The sequence below is a fragment of the Culex quinquefasciatus genome, chromosome 2, assembly GCF_015732765.1.
Source record: "Culex quinquefasciatus strain JHB chromosome 2, VPISU_Cqui_1.0_pri_paternal, whole genome shotgun sequence".
Classification (NCBI taxonomy): domain Eukaryota; kingdom Metazoa; phylum Arthropoda; class Insecta; order Diptera; family Culicidae; genus Culex; species Culex quinquefasciatus.
In genome coordinates this window covers 176,977,522-177,000,680 of record NC_051862.1, presented here as the reverse complement: position 1 = coordinate 177,000,680, position 23,159 = coordinate 176,977,522, and the positions used below count along the sequence as shown (strand labels likewise).

General features: G+C 37.0%; 1 protein-coding gene across 1 annotated transcript in view; it reads left to right on the top strand.

Annotated features, from left to right (window-relative positions):
* Positions 1–23,159, top strand: part of LOC6033199 (glucose-6-phosphate 1-epimerase) — an 89,423-nt gene that overhangs the window by 11,854 nt on the left and 54,410 nt on the right. Inside the window, exon 2 of the mRNA XM_038258309.1 lies at positions 9,599–9,650. Coding sequence (XP_038114237.1) covers positions 9,599–9,650 — 52 coding nt within the window. The remainder of the gene's footprint in view (positions 1–9,598; positions 9,651–23,159) is intronic.

The following is a 23,159-nucleotide window of genomic DNA, read 5'->3' as shown; positions in this document are numbered from 1 at the left end:
TCCAAAGTTGATTTGAAATTTTGAAAATATTTTTTTTGCGAAAGAGTTATCACCACTTTAAAAAATCGAATCTATTTTATAAATTTATAAAAGAAAACATTATTTTTACTTATTTTTAACAGTAAAAATAAAGGTTTTTAAATACATATTTCTGATGAAAATTGGTAAATTTATTTTAGAATGTAATTTTTTTCTGAGAAGTCTTTTAACTTTGACATTAAGGGTGCACAGCAATCAAGGAAGTTGTTGTTTTCTTATTTCAAAATTGTCAAAAATATGATTGTGAAAATAGTCATACTTTGTTGTTAATTATTTAGTAGACAGTCGTTTAGGGAAGAATGAAAAATTATATCGATAGTTTCCGTAGGTTTGAAGATACCAAAATGTTTTTGCAAAAGTCTGGGTGCAAAAGCCTTGGTTGATGTGTACCGTCAAGAGAATGATAAAATCTGTTTTGTTAAGATACAATTTTTGGAATATTTTGATTAAGATACAATTTTTGGAATATTTTAAACTTCAAGGCCATTTTTTGTGAAATCGACCTAAACTTTTAATGGTCCTTATGCAAATAAATTGAATTTGCTTCTTTATTTTAACGTTTTATGCTCTAAACATTCCAAAGTTATCAATAAACAATGATTTAAAACATTTTTTTAAACTGACAATAAATACAAACTGTTCTTTGATGACTATTTGATGTTTAAATTTATAATCTTTATCAAAAATGAATTTGATGATTGTGTTCAAAACCGAAATTGTAACAATTTGTCTATTTTAGGTCAAGGAAGCAGAAAAAACGGTGGAATTTCGATTCGATATTTTGAAAACAGATACAAGTAAATTTTTTGCCCTATAAGGTCCTCTGAGAACAGCTTTTAAAAAATGTTGAAATATTTAAAATTAAGCATGAATTAAATAGTAAATGTATCTTTATTAACTTTTTCTGATTTTTAGGTGGCATTTTTCAAGAGAGGACGTAGCATAGACAAATATTTCATTTCGCAAAATGGTGAAATTCTTATCAATTATTTACAAAGTTGCAAACAATGAATAGAAAAAGAATCGAATTTCACAACATTACCAAATCGAAACCCCTCTCTGCCTTTTAAAATTCTTATCACCACCGCACTCCAGCTGTTCTAGAATCAATCGTAATTTAATTCATTCTAGAATGTCCAAAAAAAGGTCACACGCGAATGCAATCAGCAATAAAAACACTTTAGACTTTCTGTCTAGGTTCCAAAATGTTCCAGACAATCCGGTTTGATGTTACTGTTTTGAGTCACGTAACCGTAACGTAACCATGGCAGCTGTGCGACTTGTTATCACAGTAAATTGTTTGTCAAAGGTTATCACAGCTGAATGGGAGGTTAATTTGTACGTAAGTCATGATCTTGACTCTGACGTTGGTGCACGACCATCTGCTGAAGGAGCTTGACATCAGCTGTTTTGTTTTCTAACAAAATTATTATAAAAAAAAACAACTCAATTTTTAAGTGACTTTCGAATCTGATGCCTAATCATCCAACTCTAGTTTGAGTTTTATTGCACTAGTCCTAATCGTAGTACCAATATCCAGTTGGAAATCTCCTTGAACTTTCGAAAAAAAAACAAGCAAAAACTGCCAAAAATACCTCTCTAACAAACGGTGGCCAACGATGGACGCGTCGAGATCAAAATAAATGGCAAATTTAACGAGCCATAAATAAAGTCGAATGTGCAAACGTTTGGTTTAGTTTGTGCTTGCGCTTGCGTTAAATTTGCCGGTCAACCCGTAGTCAGTCCGTCAGTTCGGTAGCCGTCGATTGTGTTTTTGGCTGGGACATTAGCTCATAAAATTGCAAATAATTTTTTGGCAAGCGTTTCTCTTCAGTGGGGATTTGTTTTTTTTTTTCGTTTTGGCTTTAAGGGTGCACAGCAACCAAGGAAGTTGTTGTCTTCTTATTCCAAATTTGTCAAACTTACGGACCCAATCCTGAAAGAATCTGATTGTCAAAATAGTCAAACTTTATTGTAAATAACTTTGAAGATAGTAATTTAGGGGATGAATAAAAAATCATTTTGATAGTTCCCGTATTTTTGAAGATACTAAAATGTCTGTAACAGAAATCTGGGTGCAAAAGCTATGGTTGATGTGTACCGTTAAGTTGTATAAACTATTCTGTACAGATGTGTGCACTTTCTTGCCCTCTGGGCAATCGTTTTGGGGACTGTCAACAAATTACGTAACTCACGTTTTTCACTTTTGCTCTTTAATATTTCGTTATCACGTTGAACATTGTACGAAATATCTGAAGATATTTCAGCTAGGCAAAATGTTACTAAAGTAAACGAAATATACCAAGTTTGTACCACCAATTCTTCATGGGTTTCCCCATTCGGTTATGAAGATCAAGTGTCTAGCTCTTCACCCCTTCAAGCACTCCCGACCCTGTCCTCCAAGTTTGGCCCATGAGTGATCACGAGCAGCAGCAGCAGCAGCCCAAACTCGTTACGATTTGTTGATTTGCGTGGTGAATGTTCGTACACCGCAACTTCAATGTCATTTGGTCCGGGCCCTGACTAACTGACTCAGTCTGAGCCGGCTTAGAGCGCGTGTGTGTGTGTCCTAATGTTATAAACACAGTTACTTGCGCATTAGGGTGGCCTGGATTTTGGGAATTGTTCGCAACTCCAATCCACAAACTGAAAACTAATCCTTTTTTTTCTTTTTTTTTTTTGAGTGCTGAAAAAATCGAGTTTTTTACTACACCTAGAATCAAACTTAGTACAGAGGCACCCTAGCCTGCATACACCGCGTTGTGGTTGTTGAGTTTTGTCGGGGTGTAGAGATTGATCGCCTTTACTTTGTAAGTGGTGCTGTGCTAGAGGTTGATTTTTGACTTCAACCAACTCTTGAACTTGGCTTGGAGACAACTTATGCGGGATACTAATCCGAGTTGCGAATTGTGAAATCGACGTTAGTATTTATTTTTTGCATCGTTTTTAACTAAGTAGACTGTTTTTTCAGACAAAACTAAATTATTTTTATTTGTTGAAAATGGAAATAAAAAAATAATAATAGCATAATTAGAATCTCATCGAACCTTATTAACGTAAGAAATATCATGATAATTCAGCAACTTCTCGTTTCATCAGTAGGTTCAAAACCAATAGTGCTTCGATTTTGCTCAAATATGCTAACCAAAATTGAGGGAGCCTAAAAGTTCATTGAGTTAGATTTCAAAAGTGCATTTTTCAATATCCTGTCGACATGCATTGCAGTCTATTTGAAAAAGGACATTTTTTTTTCGATTCATATTGCATTTTAAACTAAACATTCCCTAGTAATAGTACAGTCGACTCTCTGGCTGTCGATCTTCTCGATATCAATATTGCTCCTGCTGTCAATAAACTTTTCAGTCCCTTCAAGAAGCTTGCTTTGATTTTTCGTTCTATAATTTGATAACTCTCGCTCGCGACGGTCCCTTCAATATCGACAACGAGATAGTCCACTGTAGCAGTTATTTTAGAATTTTTTTTTCTGCGATAATCGACTGAAATTTATGGAATTTATTTCATCCAAATGATATTGATTGTATTTGAATTTATATGTAGTTGTAAGAATTTCCAAAACTCTGCATTATGTCGTTAGTTAAGCATATTGTCTGATTAGTACAACAAATAAACATGAATTGAATTCAATTAAACTGAATTTGAAGCACGGATCAAAAGTTTTCACATTTTTTATGAAATTTGTTCTACTGGAAAGGCCTATAAATTTGAAGATTTTCTGAATTATATTTTAAAAACATCTAATATTTATTATTTTCAAGCTTATTTCTGGAGCATCATTTGAAAAGGGCGCATTAGCATTTTGACAGCAAGAACTATTTTGCAAATTCCGAGCCAACAAGTAACTATTTGACAAAACTCGCAGTGATAAAAGATAGCTTAGAAGGCCAACTATTGTTTAACATTTCGAGTTTTGTGAAAAAGTTACCTGTTGGCTCGGAATTTGCAAAATAGTTCGAGCTGTCAAAATGCTTATCCGCCCTTTTCAGTATGATTTCATAGCATTCCGTACGTATTTAATTTGTACTCTTCATTTTGCGGAAAAATCTCAAACCTATCACGGTATTATGTAGTTGTGATTTTCAACTTTGTTCAAATAAATCAAAAAAAAAAAAATACAACAAAAGCGAACAATTGTTTCTTAAATTTCGTTAGTTAAACTTAAGGGCTGTATAAGAAGTAGTTAGAAAAACACTTTGGCATCAGAATTTTTTCTGATGATTTTTCTAATAAACATTATTGTTACAAAAAAAATCGACTACGTTTTTCGTGAAACTTTGCCCTGAGATGTAATTTTGGTCAAATCTTTCAAGTCCACAATAACCGGAGAAGTAATATTTTCAGTTAGATTTTTTTTGGTTTAATATTTACTTGTTTTTATTTTGTAACTTTGCAAAGTTATGTTTTAGAGTGTAGACAAGACAAAAACAAAAATTTGAAATCTATACACAGGGGTTTTCTTGCTTTAAAAAAATCTAGTAGCAATAGAATAATTTGTTTGAATTTTGAAAGCGATAGTAGAATGTGATAACAACATTACACACTGTTAAGTGCAAATTAATCCCTCAATGCTAAGATCGCCCTTACAAGATTAATTCGTTCAGCAAACACAGTGTAACACATCAAAAGTACAAAGTATAATAACACATCTGTACGGGACGATTCCCACTCCCGAGTTTGCTCCACACAGAATATGCAAAATCTACAAGCTAATAACACTCCCAGCATTAATTAGCCGTTACATGCACCGACTAAGCAGTACACTTGTAAATCATCATCGCGCGCGTTGATGGGATACCATGCAAATCACACCTTCTGATTGGTCTGGCGGCGGCACCATCGCGCTATTAAGGCGGGGTGTGTGATGATCGAACAACGCGCTCGCTGGCGAACCAACTGTTGCGCTTCCCATATTCATTCATGACCCCCCGACGAACACGTCGCAGCACAACACAACACACGTGTGTGCCATTCTCAGTACACGAAAGTGCAATAGCAACAACAACAAATATCTTGCAATTGCCCTTCATCGACGACTGCGTTGGCTGAGCTGGATGGTTTCATTGAGGAGCAGCAGACTCAGCTCTCGAACTCAACTCTCGTGTGATGCTCAAGAATCCGCACATGTGCTCACGATTTCACACTTTGTCTTTAGTGTTGCTGCTTCTGCACTGCGAGCTGATTTCAGAACAGTGCTGAATGAAACAGTCGGAACTAGTTATGAACGAATTTTCTTCAATGAATTAAGCTGAAGTCCTGTTTCATTGATCCTTAATTCGCAAAACAGGACTTGTAGTGAAACTTGCAGGTGTACATTTTACGTGTCCTTCAACTCTTAAGCATCTTTCCTAGTTTATGAATGAAACGTAGTATCTCCTTACACCAGCTTCCTTTCTGTCTCGATAATTTTGCACCAGAATGCTTCATCATCTGGCATCCCACCATCGTCGATCGGAACCGTCCTTTCCACTCTTCTCGAGCTGGGCACGCCATTTCATTAATGAATTAATTATGACGATTCTGGTCCACGGCATCGCTCGCCAGTAATTCCTTCTTTTTTCGGAGCCGGCTGCTATCATTCTGGTAATGGCTCCGCTGTCTCATGAAGGAATCCCGCGACGAGTTTCACTTTCAGCTCGGGAGCACATTTACTTCTTTCATTCATCTCTGTGCCTTGCCCGTCCAAACATCGTCATTACGATTTCCCTGCTTCGGGATGCTTGGCCAGAGAGCCTCTTATGGCGGACACATGTTGCATCTGTGAAGTGAGACCTTGGCTATGAATGGAATATGCTGAACAAGTGCTATATTATTATGGAACCGTTTTTTCTTATTTTTTCCCGCTGCTTCGATCAATGAAACGCAAAATTGGTTGAAAGTTAGCTGGTTGTTTGTCTAGCCGGCTGCTGCTGGTTGAGCCACAGGGAGGATGATCTATCTCGATGCTCTTCGAAAGGGTTGTTGGATGTCCTTTAGAAAGCGCGCGAAGGACAGTACCGCAAACGGTGTAATTATAACTTGAAAGTTTCACATAAAAAGCAAAATAAAGGTATTGAGCAGACATTTTTAAATGGAAATAATTATACTTATAAATTTAATAAATGCTTTTTATGGTTCAATTTATATTTTATACATTAAGTTTCATCATCTACATCACAATCCACCACCATGTGACCATCTTTTCAAATTTTCGAATAGAATATACGCAACATTAATTTTGATTTTATTGTTTGCTGAAATTTGGGTCAAACTTTTTTAAATATTATTTTAAGATGCTACATAAAATTTGCAATCAAAAAGAACCGTTGCTTTTAAAATTACTGTTTTAAAGTTAATTGTACAATAGGGTGGCAAGAAAAAATAAAATTTTGGAAAATCATATGAGAATTTTGAGCCAAATCGGTAAAAGTTTAAGGGTCTCTTTTTATCGTTGAAGTTTGAATGGGAAAAATCGAAAAAAATATGGAGAAAAGCAAAAACATCAAAATTCCAACAAAAGGTGGTGTTAAATATGTCAGATCATTGTCAAGTGTAAGATTCTGAAGTAAAATTTTATGATAAACAACTTTGTCCAAGACCGCGAAACGTTCCGAGTTATCCCTGACGAGTTATTTGCGATTTAATGAAGACGTTTTTGTAACCGATTTCGCTCAAAATTTTAACAGGTACTTATTTTGCCTTATTTAAAAAAAAAAAATGGAATTAGGGGTTTCCCTCAAGTCGATTTCTTAAATTGTCACCCTATTGTACATTTTTTTAAATGCTTAATTTTCAAAGTAGACTGTAGACAAAAACTTTAAATAAAATGTATACTAGCCTTAACGACTAACAAATTAACAGAGCAAGGCAACCTTTTAATAAAAAATAATCATAAATAATTTTTCTTTAACAAATTTGATTTTTATATTGAAATATCGTAATGTTAGAAATTTGTTAAGCTATTTACTATTTCAAATTTTCTTTGATTTTCTTAAACAAATGTTAAAAACACTTTTCTGAATAAAATTTTGGCAAAACTCTTTCGAAATCCTCAAATACTAGTAATGAATATATAGCGATTCCAAGTCAAAGTCACTTGTTTCATTTTTTATTCAGTCTCAAATTGAACATGGAAGTTTCTTGGCCAAAATAATTAAACCTATTTTTAATGTTTGGCGATAAAGATCATATCCGAAACCGGGTGGTCAACAAAATTGCGAATTCACTCATAGAACAAATTGAACCACGTTTACCGATTTGAAGGTCCGGGACCAAAATGAGACATGAGTTTTCAAGAAAAAAACTAACTTAATCCACCTATGTGGTTGGAGCCTTCCTCACTCATTACCAACAATGGCTGTACCCAAATTTCATCTATGTTTTAGATCCGGAATAAAAAAGTTCATAAATATCATTTAAGTGGCCATATCTCGAGACAGGGTTGCCAGATCATCAATGTTTTAGACTCGTTGGAAAGGTCTTTCGATAACCTAACCAATGATGGGTCGGATTGTGGATCCGGACATAGTTTACATACATTTAAGTGAGATCCGGCTTCCAAAAAGTACACCAATATCACTTAAGTGGCCATATCTCGAGACAGTGTTGCCAGGTCTTCAATGTTTTGAACTCGTTGGAAAGGTCTTTCGATAACCTAACCAACGATGGGCCGGATGGTGGATCCGGACACAGTTTGCATACATCTAAGTGAGATCCGGCTTCCAAAAGGTACATCAATATCACTTAAGTGGCCATATCTTGAGACAGGGTTGCCAGATATTCAATGTTTTAGACTCGTTGGAAAGGTCTTTCGACAACCTAACCAATGATGGGTCGGATGGTGGATCCAGACATAGTTTACATACATTTAAGTGAGATCCGGATATATGTGAAAACACATTTTTATACATAACTTTTGAACTACTTATCGAAACTTCAATCTGTATAAAACTCGATCTATGGGACCCTAAACCAAGACGAATGCAATTGGTTTGGGTCAAATCGGTTCAGCCAGTGCCGAGTAACATGAGCTAGTTTGTTGGCAACATACATACATACACACACACATACACACAGACATTTGTTCAGTTTTCGATTCTGAGTCGATATGTATACATGAAGGTGGGTCTACGACGTTTTTATACAAAGTTCATTTTTTGAGCAGGATTATAGCCTTACCTCAGTGAGGAAGGCAAAATTAACGGAATTCGGTACATTATTTGACAAAAAGCACCATTCGTCTCCAGCAAAATGGACTAGGAACTCATTTGGGTGGAGATGCATGGTACTTTTAGTTGTATTTTCCTATATAAATATAGTTTATTTCAGTCTTCCCGAAACGCACGCACGCCGTACACGCCGTACAAGTTTTCAGTGCAGATGAACCTCAAACACACCAGGCTAACATGTTCGAGTTCTCCCCGCACGGCGCACTCAAGTTTACACGCGGTGTAAACACGGGGTTCACACCTCGGTTCCAACGCCGTGCGAGCGAAAAGCGTACAAAGAGACGAAAAAAATGACTGCTTCTCACTCTCTCTGTGGCAAACACTGTAGTGTGACTGCAGCGGAGAATGAAACACCACTTTACAGGAGAGGGAGCGTGAGGGAAATATTTTTGTCTCTTTTCTGCGTCGTCGAACCTTTGTACCCGAGGTGCAAGGTTCGGTTTAAACTTGAGGTTCGTGTACGGGTACAGCCTGTACACGGCAGCGTTTAGGTTTGCTTGTGCTGGTGTTTGATCGAGTACAGAAAACAGAGAACGCGGTTAAACGCGGTGCTCGGGGATCACTGGTTTATTTAGCATATTCTAAAACAATCAATTATGGATCAAATGGATGAAAGAATAATAATAAATGTTTCTTTTGGAGCTTCAACTTTACCCTCTAGGTTCGAAATTACCCCTCTACAACCTAACTCCGCCTTTAGACGGGCTTCGATCTAAAAAATCGCCAAAAATCTATTTTTCAACCAATGTTTGATCTTTAAAAAGCATTGGAAAGAAGAATTCTTAAAATTTTAGAAAATTTATGGGTTGAAAGTTTTACTTGTTTTATGTGACTTTGCCAATGTTTTCCAAATGTCATTTTTATAGGGGTCAACCTTGGCTGTGTTTTTAACTAACATTTCCTATATTTTAAGTAAAAAGAAGTATACAGTGACTGTGGAAACGTGAAAAAATTAGATAGGCAAAATGTAATAGGTGGTAGAAGAGGCCAAATACTACCATAAACAAAGATAAACTAAACAAGATAAACGCAAATTAAAATACAAAAAATAAAACAAGAGAAGTTAAGTTTTTCGTAAAACAAAAGTTGCTCAAAATGACACGGGAAAAATAAAAATTTCGAAAAAAAATTGGACCGTAGAGGGTTAAGACTTTATCGAAATGTGATCACAGCGAAAACCATGATCGAATTTTGTTGTTCAAGGAAATTTTGATGTACTTCTCAATATTAGAATCGGAGCCAGACTTTAATTTCATTTTAAAGAAGTTTTCAACAATTTGTGCAATTTTCAATGAAACTGATCCACTTGTATTCTTGTCCATCCTTCCCCATTCCAGGTGCAACGGTCGTATCATGGCGCGTCAACAACCAGGAACAGCTGTTTGTAAGGTACGTACGTGTCACTGCTGCTGACCATGCGAGTGCAAATGTCAATTCGTTTCGCAATTTTTACCGAATGATCAAAGAGTCGCACTCCGAAACTCCCCAACCAGCGGCTAGTAATTGAAGCACTTTCGAAAAGCGGCCAAGCTGATTACGCTGCAGCGGTGACGGTGGTCAAATCATTTCCGGGAACGCATAGGTGGCGTACTTCAATCACCCTTGTGCAATTACAACATAGAGCATACAAAAAAACGCACCGATTTCTATAGCGTGCCAAGAGAGTGTACAGGAGGTCGTCCGAAAGCCCATCAATTTGGTGCCTGGTGGCCGTACCCTTTCTCCAGCAGCCCCAACAACGACGTTCATAATGATAAAAGCTAATAAATTTTTGTGTGCTTCAGCATAAATAATTAGACGACCAACCGTGGTTACAACTAGAGGGGGGCTTTGGGCCGGACGCAATTTTGCCGTCATCACTGGAGAGAGAGGTGTGATGACGGGTGTTGATGAGGGATGGGCAACAAAAAAAAGAGCTTGACGCGTCGTACTCACTCATCACCATACGCGGTGGCTGGTGGACCTGTCCGTAACGGCGGCACGCTAATTACCCGCACCAAGAGGAGAATACAATGTGCGTCCGATTACCAACGGATGGTGGTGTTGGGCGGTGACCGTCGTTGAACAACGGCAGCAACACTCGGTGGGTAGTCTTTATCTAACGGTCAATTGATAAAAAAAAAAGTTACTTGATTCACCTGTAGGTGGTTGTGGTCTTCCTCACATTTGGTATTGTTTTTCCTTATTTCAAACTAAATTTTGCGACAGACAGTTAAGTCACACCCTCCAAAGTTCCAACGAAAAAGTAAAGAGTTTCGCGAAAAAAAAAAAATTCTCCATACAACATATCAGCAGAGCTTTTACTATGTACTACTAAAAAAAAAACTTCCCTGCCTACCCTCCCGCAGGATTGCAACATTCTATCGGGCTGCAAAACTCTCAACATCCACGACGCGCGTTCTGTCGCGGATTCTCCACAGGAGGTTTGAGTTCCGCGCCGCAGGCTGACGGAAATGAACGCTGAGTGAAAAGTTGGTGGTTGGGATGCTTTCAAATGTTGCGATAGGACAGCAAAATTGTTCTGCTAAGGTTGGTAATGGGTCCAACATAGAGACACTTGCCTGTTTTATGACATTTAATGTATCAACTTAATTAGATTTTTTTTTCTTTAGCTCGAGCCAACTACAAGCATAGTTTGATTTTCGGCTGAAAGATCAGAAATCACTCACTCATCGCTGAACGAATCATTGCCGACTGAAGCTCGTAACCATTCGCGAGCGAGCACGATTCGCTAGCTGCCAGCGCCATGGTCAATCGCTTCACTCAGCGAAACAAATGCTTCGTAAATTTCTTTGCCTACTCCGTCCGTCGACCCGAGTCGCAAACGAATGTGCTCAGAGAGGAAAGAATCTAGAAAAAAAACAGCGCGGTGCTCTTTTGGCCTGCACTACAGCAGTTTGCCGAAAATTTCAATTTGGCATGGTGGAAATTGCTGTCAAATGTTTTTGGTTAATTCTCTACCAACTCACACGAAATCGGGAAAAGTTGCCCTGACCCCTCTTCGATTTGCGTGAAATTTTGTCCTAAGGTTTAACTTTTGTCCCTGATCACGAATCTGAGGTCCGTTTTTTGATATCTGGTGACGGAGGGGCGGTACAACCCCTTCCATTTTTGAACATGCCAAAAAAGAGGTGTTTTTCAATAACCTGAAACGGTGATGAGATAGAAATTTTATGTTAAAGAGACTTTTATGTAAAATTGTACGCCCGATTTGATGGCGTACTCAGAATTCCAAAAAAAAACATATTTTTCATCGAAAAAAACACTAAACAAGTTTTAAAAACTCTGCCATTTTCCGTTACTAAACATTAAAATTTTTTGGAACATGTCATTATAAGGGAAATTTGATGTACTTTGCGAATCTACATTGACACAGAAGGGTCATTTTTTCATTTGGAACAAAATTTTTCATTTTAAAATGTTTTGTGTTTTTTCTAACTTTGCAGGGTAATTTTTTAGAGTGTAACAATGTTCTACAAAGTTGTAGAGCAGACAATTACAAAAATTTTGATATATTAATAATTTGCTTATAAACATCACGAGTTATCGCGATTTTACGAAAAAAAAAGTTTTGAAAAAGTTGGTCGTCGTCGATCATGGTCGTTCATGGTCACCCGCGACAGACACGGACGACGAAACAAAGAGAAACGCAAAAAGTATCTTTTCAAAACTTTTTTTTCGTAAAATCGCCATAACTCGTGATGGTTACGAGCAAATTCCTTATGTTTATATATCATTTTTTTGTAATTGTCTGCTCTACAATTTTGTAGAACATTGTTACACTCTAAAAAATAACCCTGCAAAGTTAGAAAAACCACGAAATTTTAAAATGAAAAAAAATTGTTCTAAATGAAAAAATGACCCTTCTGGGTCAATGTAGATTCGAAAAGTACATTGAATTTCTCTTAAAATGACATGTTCCAAATTTTTTTACAGTTGAGTAACGGAAAATGGCACAGTTTTTAAAACCTTTTTAGTATTTTTTTTCGATGATAAATACGTTCTTTCGGAATTTTGAGTACACCATCAAATTTGGCGTCCAATTTTACATAAAAGTCCCTTTGGTCTCTTTACCCTTTTAATAAAATTGATTTCCAGCGGTTCAATAAATGAACAAAAAAAAGCCGATCGCAGACTACTTCGAGTCAGCTTTGAGCGACATAGCGCAATCAGCATCTCTGAGCCATCCGCTGTACTACCCGATTTGAATGAGAGGGAGAGCAAAGAGAGAGTATTCAGTAGCGATTGGTGGGGAAGTGACAAACGATAGGAAACGATCAGAGCTGTTTTTCGTCGCGTTCGATTTGTGATTGCGAGTGATTGAGTCTTTTTGAAGCAATAAGAACCCTTAATATGAAGTTGATAAGTTGATGTGAAGTTGATAATACTGAATGATTTTTCAGAGAATATCGAAACAAATTGAAATTATTCAACATCCAGAACCACCATGCTGCACTCGACTCCCTTTGATGGCTGCATGGCATTGCTATTTGCAGCAACTCTGTTTCCTACTCCAGTCCTCCTAAAATAACCGTGAACCACGTTTTGGCGAGCTTTTTTGGGGGAGGGAGGACGTGGAGGGCACACGCTCCCAACCTATCGCTCTCTGTTCCCCCGAAGCTTTCACTCCCGCGGCCATCGTCACCGTCGTCATCGGCAAATGTCCCTTCGGAAAAAAATCCTTTCGTTGCTCGTCCTCCTGAACCTGCCACAAACCGTTCCCCCCCTCACTTACCAACCCCCCCCTTCACTTATGTGCATGAAAACTCATTTCATTTAAAGTTTCGTGTACGTCGCCCGTTTTTTTTTAGGAATCGCGTCCACGGCCACAAAAACTAGGCGCGTTCTCTCTCTCTCTCTCTCTCTCTCTCTCTTTGGTGCCCCGTGCGATGGTCGTTCCGGAGACCACCAACCTCCTTGACAGCGTGGCCGGTGCAGCCAAGTCTAACCGTCGGTTGCGTTCTTTGTTCCTTTGTTGGAAGTTTCGAGCTGTAGGTTTTTTTTTTCCGCGAGTCAGTACCCCAAGCCCTCCTACAGCTTTGAGTGCACAGTGAAAATTTCAATTTTTAATTATTTACTAACAATGTTTTCAATTATTTACTAACAAAATTGATTAACATCATTTAACAATGCCTTGAAAATTATAATCACTGTATTTTCTCACTGTTCCCAACCGGCAAGAACTTTCCCGGTCGTCATCCATCGTCGTTGGTCAGCGTGCTTCCCCGGCTGCAGAACGTGGTCGTCAGCGGGAAAACTTTTATTTCCCACCGCGGTGGCGGGTAGAAAAAGCGCGAGCGCGCGCGCGAATTTTGGGACGGAGACTGAACTCCCGTGTCTGCCTGCCAACGAACGGCGAGGAGAAGACCGTTGCTGGAGATGACGTGACGCGATGTCTGAGGGACTCTACCGGGGATGACTTCCACACGGGGACGTGAGGGAGCTTCAGTTGATTGAGTCAAGTTTTCGTCGGAGTTTTTGACGGAAATGTGACAGAATTTGGTTTGGAAAGATGTGGAGGTTGACTTTTTTTGCCTTTCTTACAAAAGAAAGGTTTAAGGTTTGCTTTTGGAAAAACGCTTTTTTCAGAAATCTTAAAAAATTCGTGCACGGCGAGGATTCGTCCCAGGAAAAAATCCTATTACTAAATTGAAGGTTTAGATGCGCTCTTTCGATTGAATTTTGGCCCGAAACCCGGAACTCAAAGTATGATTTTTGAGAGCTCTTTTTCTGAAATACATGAACGATGTCTGTATCCGCTCTTAAAAATTTGTGTCTTCCATCACTGGAAAACCGCTTATAAAACCCAACATTTTTATAAGTCAGATCTGTAGCCGTGGGGTCGGAGACGAACATTTTATTTTTCGATTCACAATTTTCGACCAGTAAATGTGGTCAAAGCCATTTTTAGAGGTATTTTTTGGACTATTTTACAGATAACACTATCAAATTTAAAGAATTCAGTTTCAAACAAAAAGCCATTCGAAAACATGCGCCATAAACTGTTTGGGCCCAAAATTTGAAGCTTTTCCAAAATGTATTTCCAGAGATATAGCGATTTTAGTGTTTTTCGTCTTATTTTTACCCTACTTTGTCCTATTAAATTTTTGGATTTATACAAAATCATATACTGAACATCAAATCCGAAGTCCCGGCTCGTTCTCGCTCGAAAAGTCGTCAAGTCGAAGCTTTAACGCCAGCGCGTTTACGCTTGCGCGTTTTACGCTGCGCGTGAAAGTGTTCTTTCTGGCTTCTGATAATTGATCGACAAAGTGCAATAGCGATACATATTTTTTTTAAGTTAATCATAGACTAACATTATAGACTGAGTACCCTTTATTTTTTTCTAATAATGTCAATCCAATTCTTAATTAAATGTTTTTCTTAATTAAATTTAAATGTCTTGCAACAAATAATGTACTTCTGAAATTAAAAAAAATTGGCATTTGAGGTTTAGCCTAAAAAGATTCAAAGCTTTAGGTAAAATTCTCACTGGATGGCATCATTATGTTTTTGAAAAATTTATTGCACCAATATATTTCTCGGAGTTTCATCATTTTGTAAGAATGGCTCTATTTCACCTCTGGTGATATTAAATCGGGTTTTTATTTTATTATTTAAAAAATTTCAGATAAAGAAATCGCAAAATTTGCCATACCAGCAATTCGGCAAAAAAGTTTTCAAAGATATTTCGACTAAGAATACTTACCATAGATACGTACATACAAGAGTGTAACAAAAGTGCCCCAAATCCCGTTGACCTAGAGTGCTCATATTTTGACCAGACGCTAGTTTTATATGTACAAACAACCCCTGAAAATTTCAGCCAGATTGGTGAGATCTAAACGACGTCTCATACAAAGGGGTATCCCTGTTCGGGACACGCTTTTAATGTTATACTCAGATTTTTTTTTTTTTTATGGTTGACATTTTGGTTGGTTGAATATTACCTCTATTTATGATAAATTTTACTTAAAATTTTTGTAAAATGTGAACCTGACAAAAATTCATCAGTTACTGATGAATTTGGATACTCGAATCACAAACAAAATAATGATTGTTGAGCTCAATATGTCCCAAGAGATTTAGGTATTGTGTATCAATGTTGGCGCTCGAAGAAGTAATTAAATATTGAGAAAATGTAGGTTAAATTTGATGTTATGGTTCGATTATCTGTTCCGAGTTCATAAGAAACCTTCGGATAATCGAAACTGTGGATAATCAAGTGTAGTTGCTTAAGGGGTTACATACATGTAGAAAATCGCTAAATTTCATATTGCAGAAAATTCACTAATTCCACTAAAAAGATGAATTTCAATCACTCCTGAAAGTTTCATGAAGAACTGAGTAAGAGACGATTTAAGTTCACAATTTTGCCATACGTAAAGAGCAATAAACTGAGCAATTGTCTCAGATTTCGGTCATTCGATTTTTTTGTATTTTTTAATCCGACTGAAACTTCTTTGGTGCCTTCGGTATGCCCAAAGAAAAAAAAATACTGTATGGAAATTCAAAATCTGTATCTTTTGAAGGAATTTTTTAAACGATTTGGTATCTTCGGCGAAGTTGTAGGTATGGATAAGGGCAACACTGAAAAAAAAATATACACGGAAAAAAATTGTGATTTTCAATTTAACTTTTTGTTAGTTAAACTTGATTTGCAAAAAAAAAACACGAAACTCAGAAGTTTCCAGATTGTGCAAAAAATCGTTGACCGAGTTATGAATTTTTTAATCATTACCGATTTTTTCAATAAATCAACTTTATTTTTCGATGTAAAATCAAATTTGCAATCAAAAAGTACTTTAGTGCAATTTTGATAAAGTGTACCGTTTTCAAGTTAAAGCCATTTTTAAGTAACTTTTTTGAAAATAGGCGCAGTTTTTCATTTTTTCAAATTAGTGCAAGCGTTTGCCCACTTTTGAAAAACATATTTTTGAAATGCTGAGAAAATTCTCGATATTTTGCTTTTGCGATTTTTTTTTTTTTATACGACCTTTAGTTTCTGAGATATGGCCATGCAATGGTTTAAAAACAGGAAAATTGATGCTGAGTCTAGCAAAAGTTTTCGAAAATATTTAAGTTTAACGGAAAATAATTCATAAAAGGATTTTAGCAGTACTATACTTTTGCATTTCAATTTTGTATGGACATTTGTATGGGAAAAATATGGAATATGATGTTTTTATTTAAATTTTCCACTATATTTTCATGCTGACAGAATAGCTTTAAAATTGAGAAAAATATCTAAATCATTCCCGGAGAAAGTATGGTGCTATTTTGCTCCGGTCAAAAGATACAGCGTGTTAAAAACTGGTCTAGCAAAAACCCCGTTTTAGACAAGTTTTGAGAACACTGTATCTTTTGACAGGAGCGAGATAGCATCATACTTTCTTCAAAGAAAGTTTTAGATAATTTTCTCAATTTAACCGCAATTGTGTTAGTTTGAAAAACTAGTTCAAAACAAAAATTACAAAAATCAAAATACAAAATACAAAATGGTATGTTTTTTTTTTTCATACAAACATAAATTAAATACGCAATGTGTGGACGCAACCAATCGCTAGCAAATTTTTTGGGGGATGGTTTGAGGCCACGTACACAGCAAAAAATCCGATAATAAAATCGCATGCAAAAGCATGCACATCACCTTCGTCAAAAAAGACACTTAATATTACACACTGCATGTACAATTTTTGTAAACACAAGAAAAAGTTGCAGCCGACTAGATTCAAACCCAGCACCATCAGTGAGGACTGGCGCCTTAGCCTGCTCGGCCATCAGACCGATGAAAAATGCAAAGGATAAACGTATATATGAGCTTGACATTTCGGTCAAGTAGGTTTCCCATACTAGTGTGCTACATATTTTAGGGTGTAATATTGCAAAGAATTTCATAAAATAATGCAAAAATTATTTTAACACCCAGGCCTTTTACACGCAGCTGGATTACTACTTTATTTGCTGTGTAGGCACCGAAAAAAACTATGTTCTGGTTCATGGCTTTCTACCTAAGGTACTCGCGATTGAGTGTGTAGTAGTGCGGTTGTCAAAATCGTTATCTCTGACTCTCTCACTCCACTGACACTGACATTGTTTATGTTTTGGTTTTCCTGGCACGGTCCATTGTTCGTTTGTTATTGTTTTGGTTTTAGTGGCACGGAGCCATGCACTCACACTAATGCAAAGCAAGATCGCGAGTACCTATGATATACAGCCTTGGTTCTGGTTTGATTTGATCATTTGGAGCCCAACATTTCAAAGAAGCACATCACTTTTGTAAACAAGAGTGTATCCCTTTCACTCAAATGACAGTTGAACTAAGGTGTGAGAGGGATAAACTCTTGTTTACAAATGTTATGTGCCCTAATAAAATGGAATGCTGAGCCAGTCTTATACATAATAATTACAATGAAATCCAAAATAAAATAAAAATATAATGGCGTCATTATAAACACAAAAAAGAAGATAATTTTAAAGAAGAGTCAAATTCGCTTTAAGTTTCAGTTTGAAAACAAAACTTAGAAGATTACTGACATCTTAAAACAGTTTACAGATTGTAATTTTTAACCGCTTCAAAGTTATTTGAGGATCATCTATGTAATTCACTGAAAGAACCAGAAAAACAAAACCCCCCACATCAAATCAACCCGTTGCGCCACGATTCTGAGCTGCAACTTTCATCCCATCTCCAGAAGCGAACGCACCCGAGACGAGATTACGACGGAAAGTCTTAATCTTCCCTGCAGCCATCATCCTTCAAAGTCGTCTACCCTCCTTCCCCCGCAGCTCCCATTAAGCTTGGTGACGATAAATGTGGTGTGTTTATAAAAACCTAAAACTAAAACATAATTTATGATCCAAAGTTGTTGTTGTGTGCACCAGAGGAGTCCACCACAACAACTTGTGGAAGCAGTCACACAGCGTTCACAAACGGTAGCAGTGAACAAGAAGAGTTTAAAGTTGGTGGAGTTCTGTGGAGTTTTTTTGTGTCGTTTCCCACACACACACACTCACAGACTCTCCAGCTTAAATGGTGTTTACCAGAGGCGACTCGTGCCCGAATGAAGTACCTGTTCAATGTTAAAAAATATTTTTTTAAAGCTTTTTTCTTTCCAATGGCTTTTATTTTTACGTTTTATTATTTTTATACTATTATAATTTTCTGTTTATGCAAATAATTAATTAAAATTATGATTAAGACTTTTTTTTCTCGTTAAAATGTATTTTTAAGACTTAATCATTAGCGTGGAAAAATAGAGCAATCGCTCTGCCATCCTTATCGAAATTCAAGGGAAGTTATTGACTATTATACTGAATTTTAAAACTATTCATCAGGATGTTAGAAAAAATACCACATCCTTAACAAAAGAAAACTGTTGGGCTTTTTTAAGCCCAACTAATATTGAGCTAACTTGGTTACTATTTAAAAATTAAATTGACATTTTACTCTATACTTTTTAGAACCAGGTCGTATCGCTTTTGATCCTTTGTCAAATGTTTAGAGAACTGAATTGAAGGGCGTTTGATGTTAAAAACAAAAATATATTGACATGAAAGATAATTAAAATATTTGTTTTTAGCATAAGTGAAAAAAAGTTTTCAGAACAAATTCATGCTACAATATATGGATAATAATATATTCAACTAGAGTGAACCGGGACTACAGTCTGAATAAACACAGTCGTTTTGGAGCATTTAATGGCATCAAATCTTAAACTTTTTTAGGACTGCATCCGCTTTAAATAGAACCATCCGAAAAATAAAATAACGATTATGGTTGAATCTACTATCATAGTTCTTCTCATGTGTCCCGATTCTGGAAAAAGCACAGTACCTATTTTTTTGTTTCAATTGTTTCAATTCAATCTATCAATCACACTATCTTAACTTAACATTACATCACTTTCCAGTAGAGCAAGAATCCACTAGTAACCAAGAAGATCGAAGAGGTTCAACGCGCGCAGTTGAACATTCCAGTTTTGAAACAAGCCATCACCAGTCTGCGCAAAACAGCCTGATGCCTAAAAGTGCGCCAAATATAGAGCAATATCTGTGGTGCTCTCGCGCTCTCTCATTTATTCTTGCTCTCAACGAGCTGTCAACGCGCTGGCTTGTTTACCTTTTGCATGCAGCTCCCAGGAGAGCTGAGCGAGCTAAGTCGGCTGGGGCCTGGGGGTGGCATTTCGCTCCCTCCCAAAAATGCTGTCAGTTCACGCTCTCAGATTGAACCTGATTTACCAACACATCGATACTGCCGCTGCGTATGAATAGGAAGCTCTTTACATGTGTTGAATTTTTTCTGTATGGAGATTTTTTCCCCGACGTTCAGAGGGTCGGTGTTGAACGCGACGAGCATTTGCGCGTGGCCCGCTAGGCTGGCTCGCTTTAGTATTGGTGGGTTGTAAAGAGAGGTAAAGAGTAAAGGGTGGCGGGCCAGTCGAGATGGATCACTAACGGCCTTAGACCTTAGACGTCAACTGACACCGCAAAGGAAAAAAAAGGGTGGCGGGCCAAAGCTTTTTCGGTGCATGCAGCGCTGCTGAACATAGGGCGTTGATTTTGTTAACGTATATTCAAACAAAAATTGTAATAAAAATTTATTGTATGTTGCTGGTTTAAAAAGCACCGTGGTGCTTAAATAAAAAAATATCCGCTTGAAATCGGCTACCTGTTCAATGAACAGGTTGAACAGGTGGACGAGTCGCCTCTGGTGTTTACCGATTTCCGTTTGATGTTGGTTGGTTTTATGCTACTGCTCCAACGGTTAATACATAATGATCCTTTTTTTTTTTGCTTGGTTTACACGAACTTCTCTCTTTCTTTGGCAAACATTCCGTTGGTCCGATTCCTTTGCAAATCCTTCCGCCGAAAGATTCGGGTGCTCGGGGCATTCCGTTCTGTTTGAGCTGATTGTTGGATAGTTTTTTATTGCGCTGGGATGTCACATATAGGGGAACTATACCCTTTCTCAGCCTATTTCGATTATCGGCCTATCAGCTCTTTGATCAAGAATTACAGCTTTCATAAAGTGTTTTTGACAGTTCCAAAGTAATAAATAGCTCAAATAAAAGTGAGCAAGCAACTCTTCATTGTTGATACATCTGAAAATGTTGATTTAATAGCGGAAAACGGCAAAAGTGATGAGAATCGGTCGAACGGCTTAGAGTGATTAAAATGGGTATATTTCCCCTATATGGTTCACAGTGCTTGTAGAGCGAATTGAGGTTTTTAGACCCAGTTTACCGTTTGATTAGTAGAGGTGTTCAACATTTCAGTTGTTAGCTTGGCAAGATTTATCTGACATTAAAGCGAACTATAAACTTGTTGGTTATTGTCTTGAGCATCCCTCGCACGACACACATGTATTGTTCACCAAAATCTCTATTGCATCATTTCACTTCCTGAAAAGTCCTGTGCCAGTCCCAACGCTGCAGATTCTCCGATGTTCCAGGAGTTTTTCCTTCAACGTAAAACACCGACGTTCTGCACTTCTCTGTGGACTACCAGCCAGAGCCGATATGTGCCGGTCGAGGACATGCCGAAAAACGAGCCGTACAAAAACAGTATCGTCCCACCGGTGTCCTTTCGTGCCGCCCTGGTCCACTCCAGTTCGTTCCGTTTCTGGGCATCACACAAAAAAGCACCTAACGAAATCAACTTCTTTGGCGGCGAGCCTGTGTGTGTGTGTGTGATTTGATGTGTATGTGTGAAAGGATTTCTCTCTCTCTCTCCCTATCAGGAGTTTAGCGACTACAAGCTACATATTCCGACCTTATCCTTTAGTGGGGTTTTCGTGTTTGGTGGAGCCTGTGGAGAATTCATACTCCCACAAATGAAGCACACACTCACACGAATATCTCCACTTATGTAAACCGACTGTCAGGTTCTCATACATCATCCGCATGGTTCTCATTGGGATTGCGGGCAAATTCTCTGTTTTTTTATCGAGTTTTGTTTTGCTCCTGTGATTCCCTGATGAAGCTTCTGATATACGTGTGGGGAGTTGGAGTGTGTGGAATCGGGTTCGGGCCATCCTTTGCTTCCCCCAAGATATAGCGGGATCGCTGCTGATGTGCAACTCAGATTCAAGTTTAAAAAAATTGTTCACAAAAGTGTTGTAATTTTGTTTAAATACGGCAGGCCACTGCAGAAAAAAAATACTACAGTCGACTCTCTGGTTGTCAATATCCAAGGGACCGTCGAGGAAGAGAAGAATCATTTTACAGAACGATGCACAATGAAGACTCGATTGAAATTTGGTTTTCTTGCTAACCAGCTATGGGAGAGAATCATGGCAACGTCCAGCAAACAAAAACAAAGAAATGTCAAACACCCTTAATGCTTCGTTTCTCAAAGAAAAATGTCTATACAAGCCATGAGAAAGTGAAATTATTGACAACCGGAATAGATGTTTAAAGCAAATAGAATCCAAGGGAACGTCGAGGAAGAGATCCTTCAAGCAAGAGAAAATATCGAGAAATAAAGACAATCGAAGTATGCAGTTTGAAGGGACTGAAGAATTCATCGGTACATGGTGCAATATTGATATCGAGAAGATCGACAGCCAGAGAGTCGACTGTACTAACATTTCAAAAGGGCTTAAATGATATTATTTGGCCTCATTGAAATGTTAGTCGTGATTTCAAAAATCCGAAAAAAATATTTTTTCAAGCAAATGAGAAAATTTTACACAGGATTCACTATCAAACATCGAGAACATGAATAATAGTTTCCAAGATATCATTGATTCGAAATTGAGGATCAATTGGGTAGAACTTAGAACAACTTATTGTTGGTTATTTTCATTCTTTACAAGACCATTTCAAAGCAACCTAAGGTCGAATAGACGATGTCCAACAAGATTTTTCTCAGCTTTAAGAATATATTGTTTTCAAATATGGACAAGAAAGGGCAAATACGAATATGTTGAATAATTTAACCTAAAAATGGGTATTACTCAAAAACGGTGCAATTTTTCATCGAGCAATTCTCTGCGAAATCAGTCGATTTCGACCATTTTTACTTTTTGTATTTTTTGCCTTTTCCCTATCACCAAAGAAGAAATTCTAGAGTTTTTATTTGATTAGGTCCTATAAACATATGAAAGACAATAGTTTATTGGTCCTTTTCAAAAAAAAAAACCCTGGAAATGTTGTGTCATTGGTTCACCCATTCAAATCTCCATACAATTCTGGCTGTTGTCCATACAAAAATAGTACGTAAATATTCGAAAATCTGTAACTTTTCAAGGAATTATTTGATTGATTTGGTGTCTTCGGCAAAGTTGTAGGTATTGATGAGAATTATTCAGAAAAAATAGGTAGATGGAAAAAACAATTGGTGGTTTTTTAATTAACTTTCTTCACAAAAATTCAAAATATTTTCATTTTTTTAATCAAGACTAACATTTCAAAAGGGCCATACATTCAATATTACCCCCTTTTGAAATGATAGAAATGAGATATCGACATTATAAATTGGAGGGTGTTTGGGTAAAACATAGAAAACATCAATTTTCCTGTTTCTTTTTCTTTAAGCCACTGTATCTCAGCAACCAGAGGATCCAATCTTCAATGTTACTTAGACAATTTTATAGCAAATTTTCTGAACTTTTCAAAAAAATATTTTCGGGAATCGATAATCATGGACACTATTAAAAAAAAATCAAAAAACCGGACATTTTCGGACGAAATTTAACTTTGAATGGCTATATTTTGAAAACGGTACAATTAATAAAAAAAAATGTAAAGTTCTTTTCGATTGCAAATTCGATCTTACATAAAAAATGAGGTCAAATATTTTTAAGATTTAATTTTTTTTTTACAAAAATCACCATTTAAAAAAATCATAACTCGTCGGCAAAATTTTGGTCTATATTTCTGGAGCAACATTTGA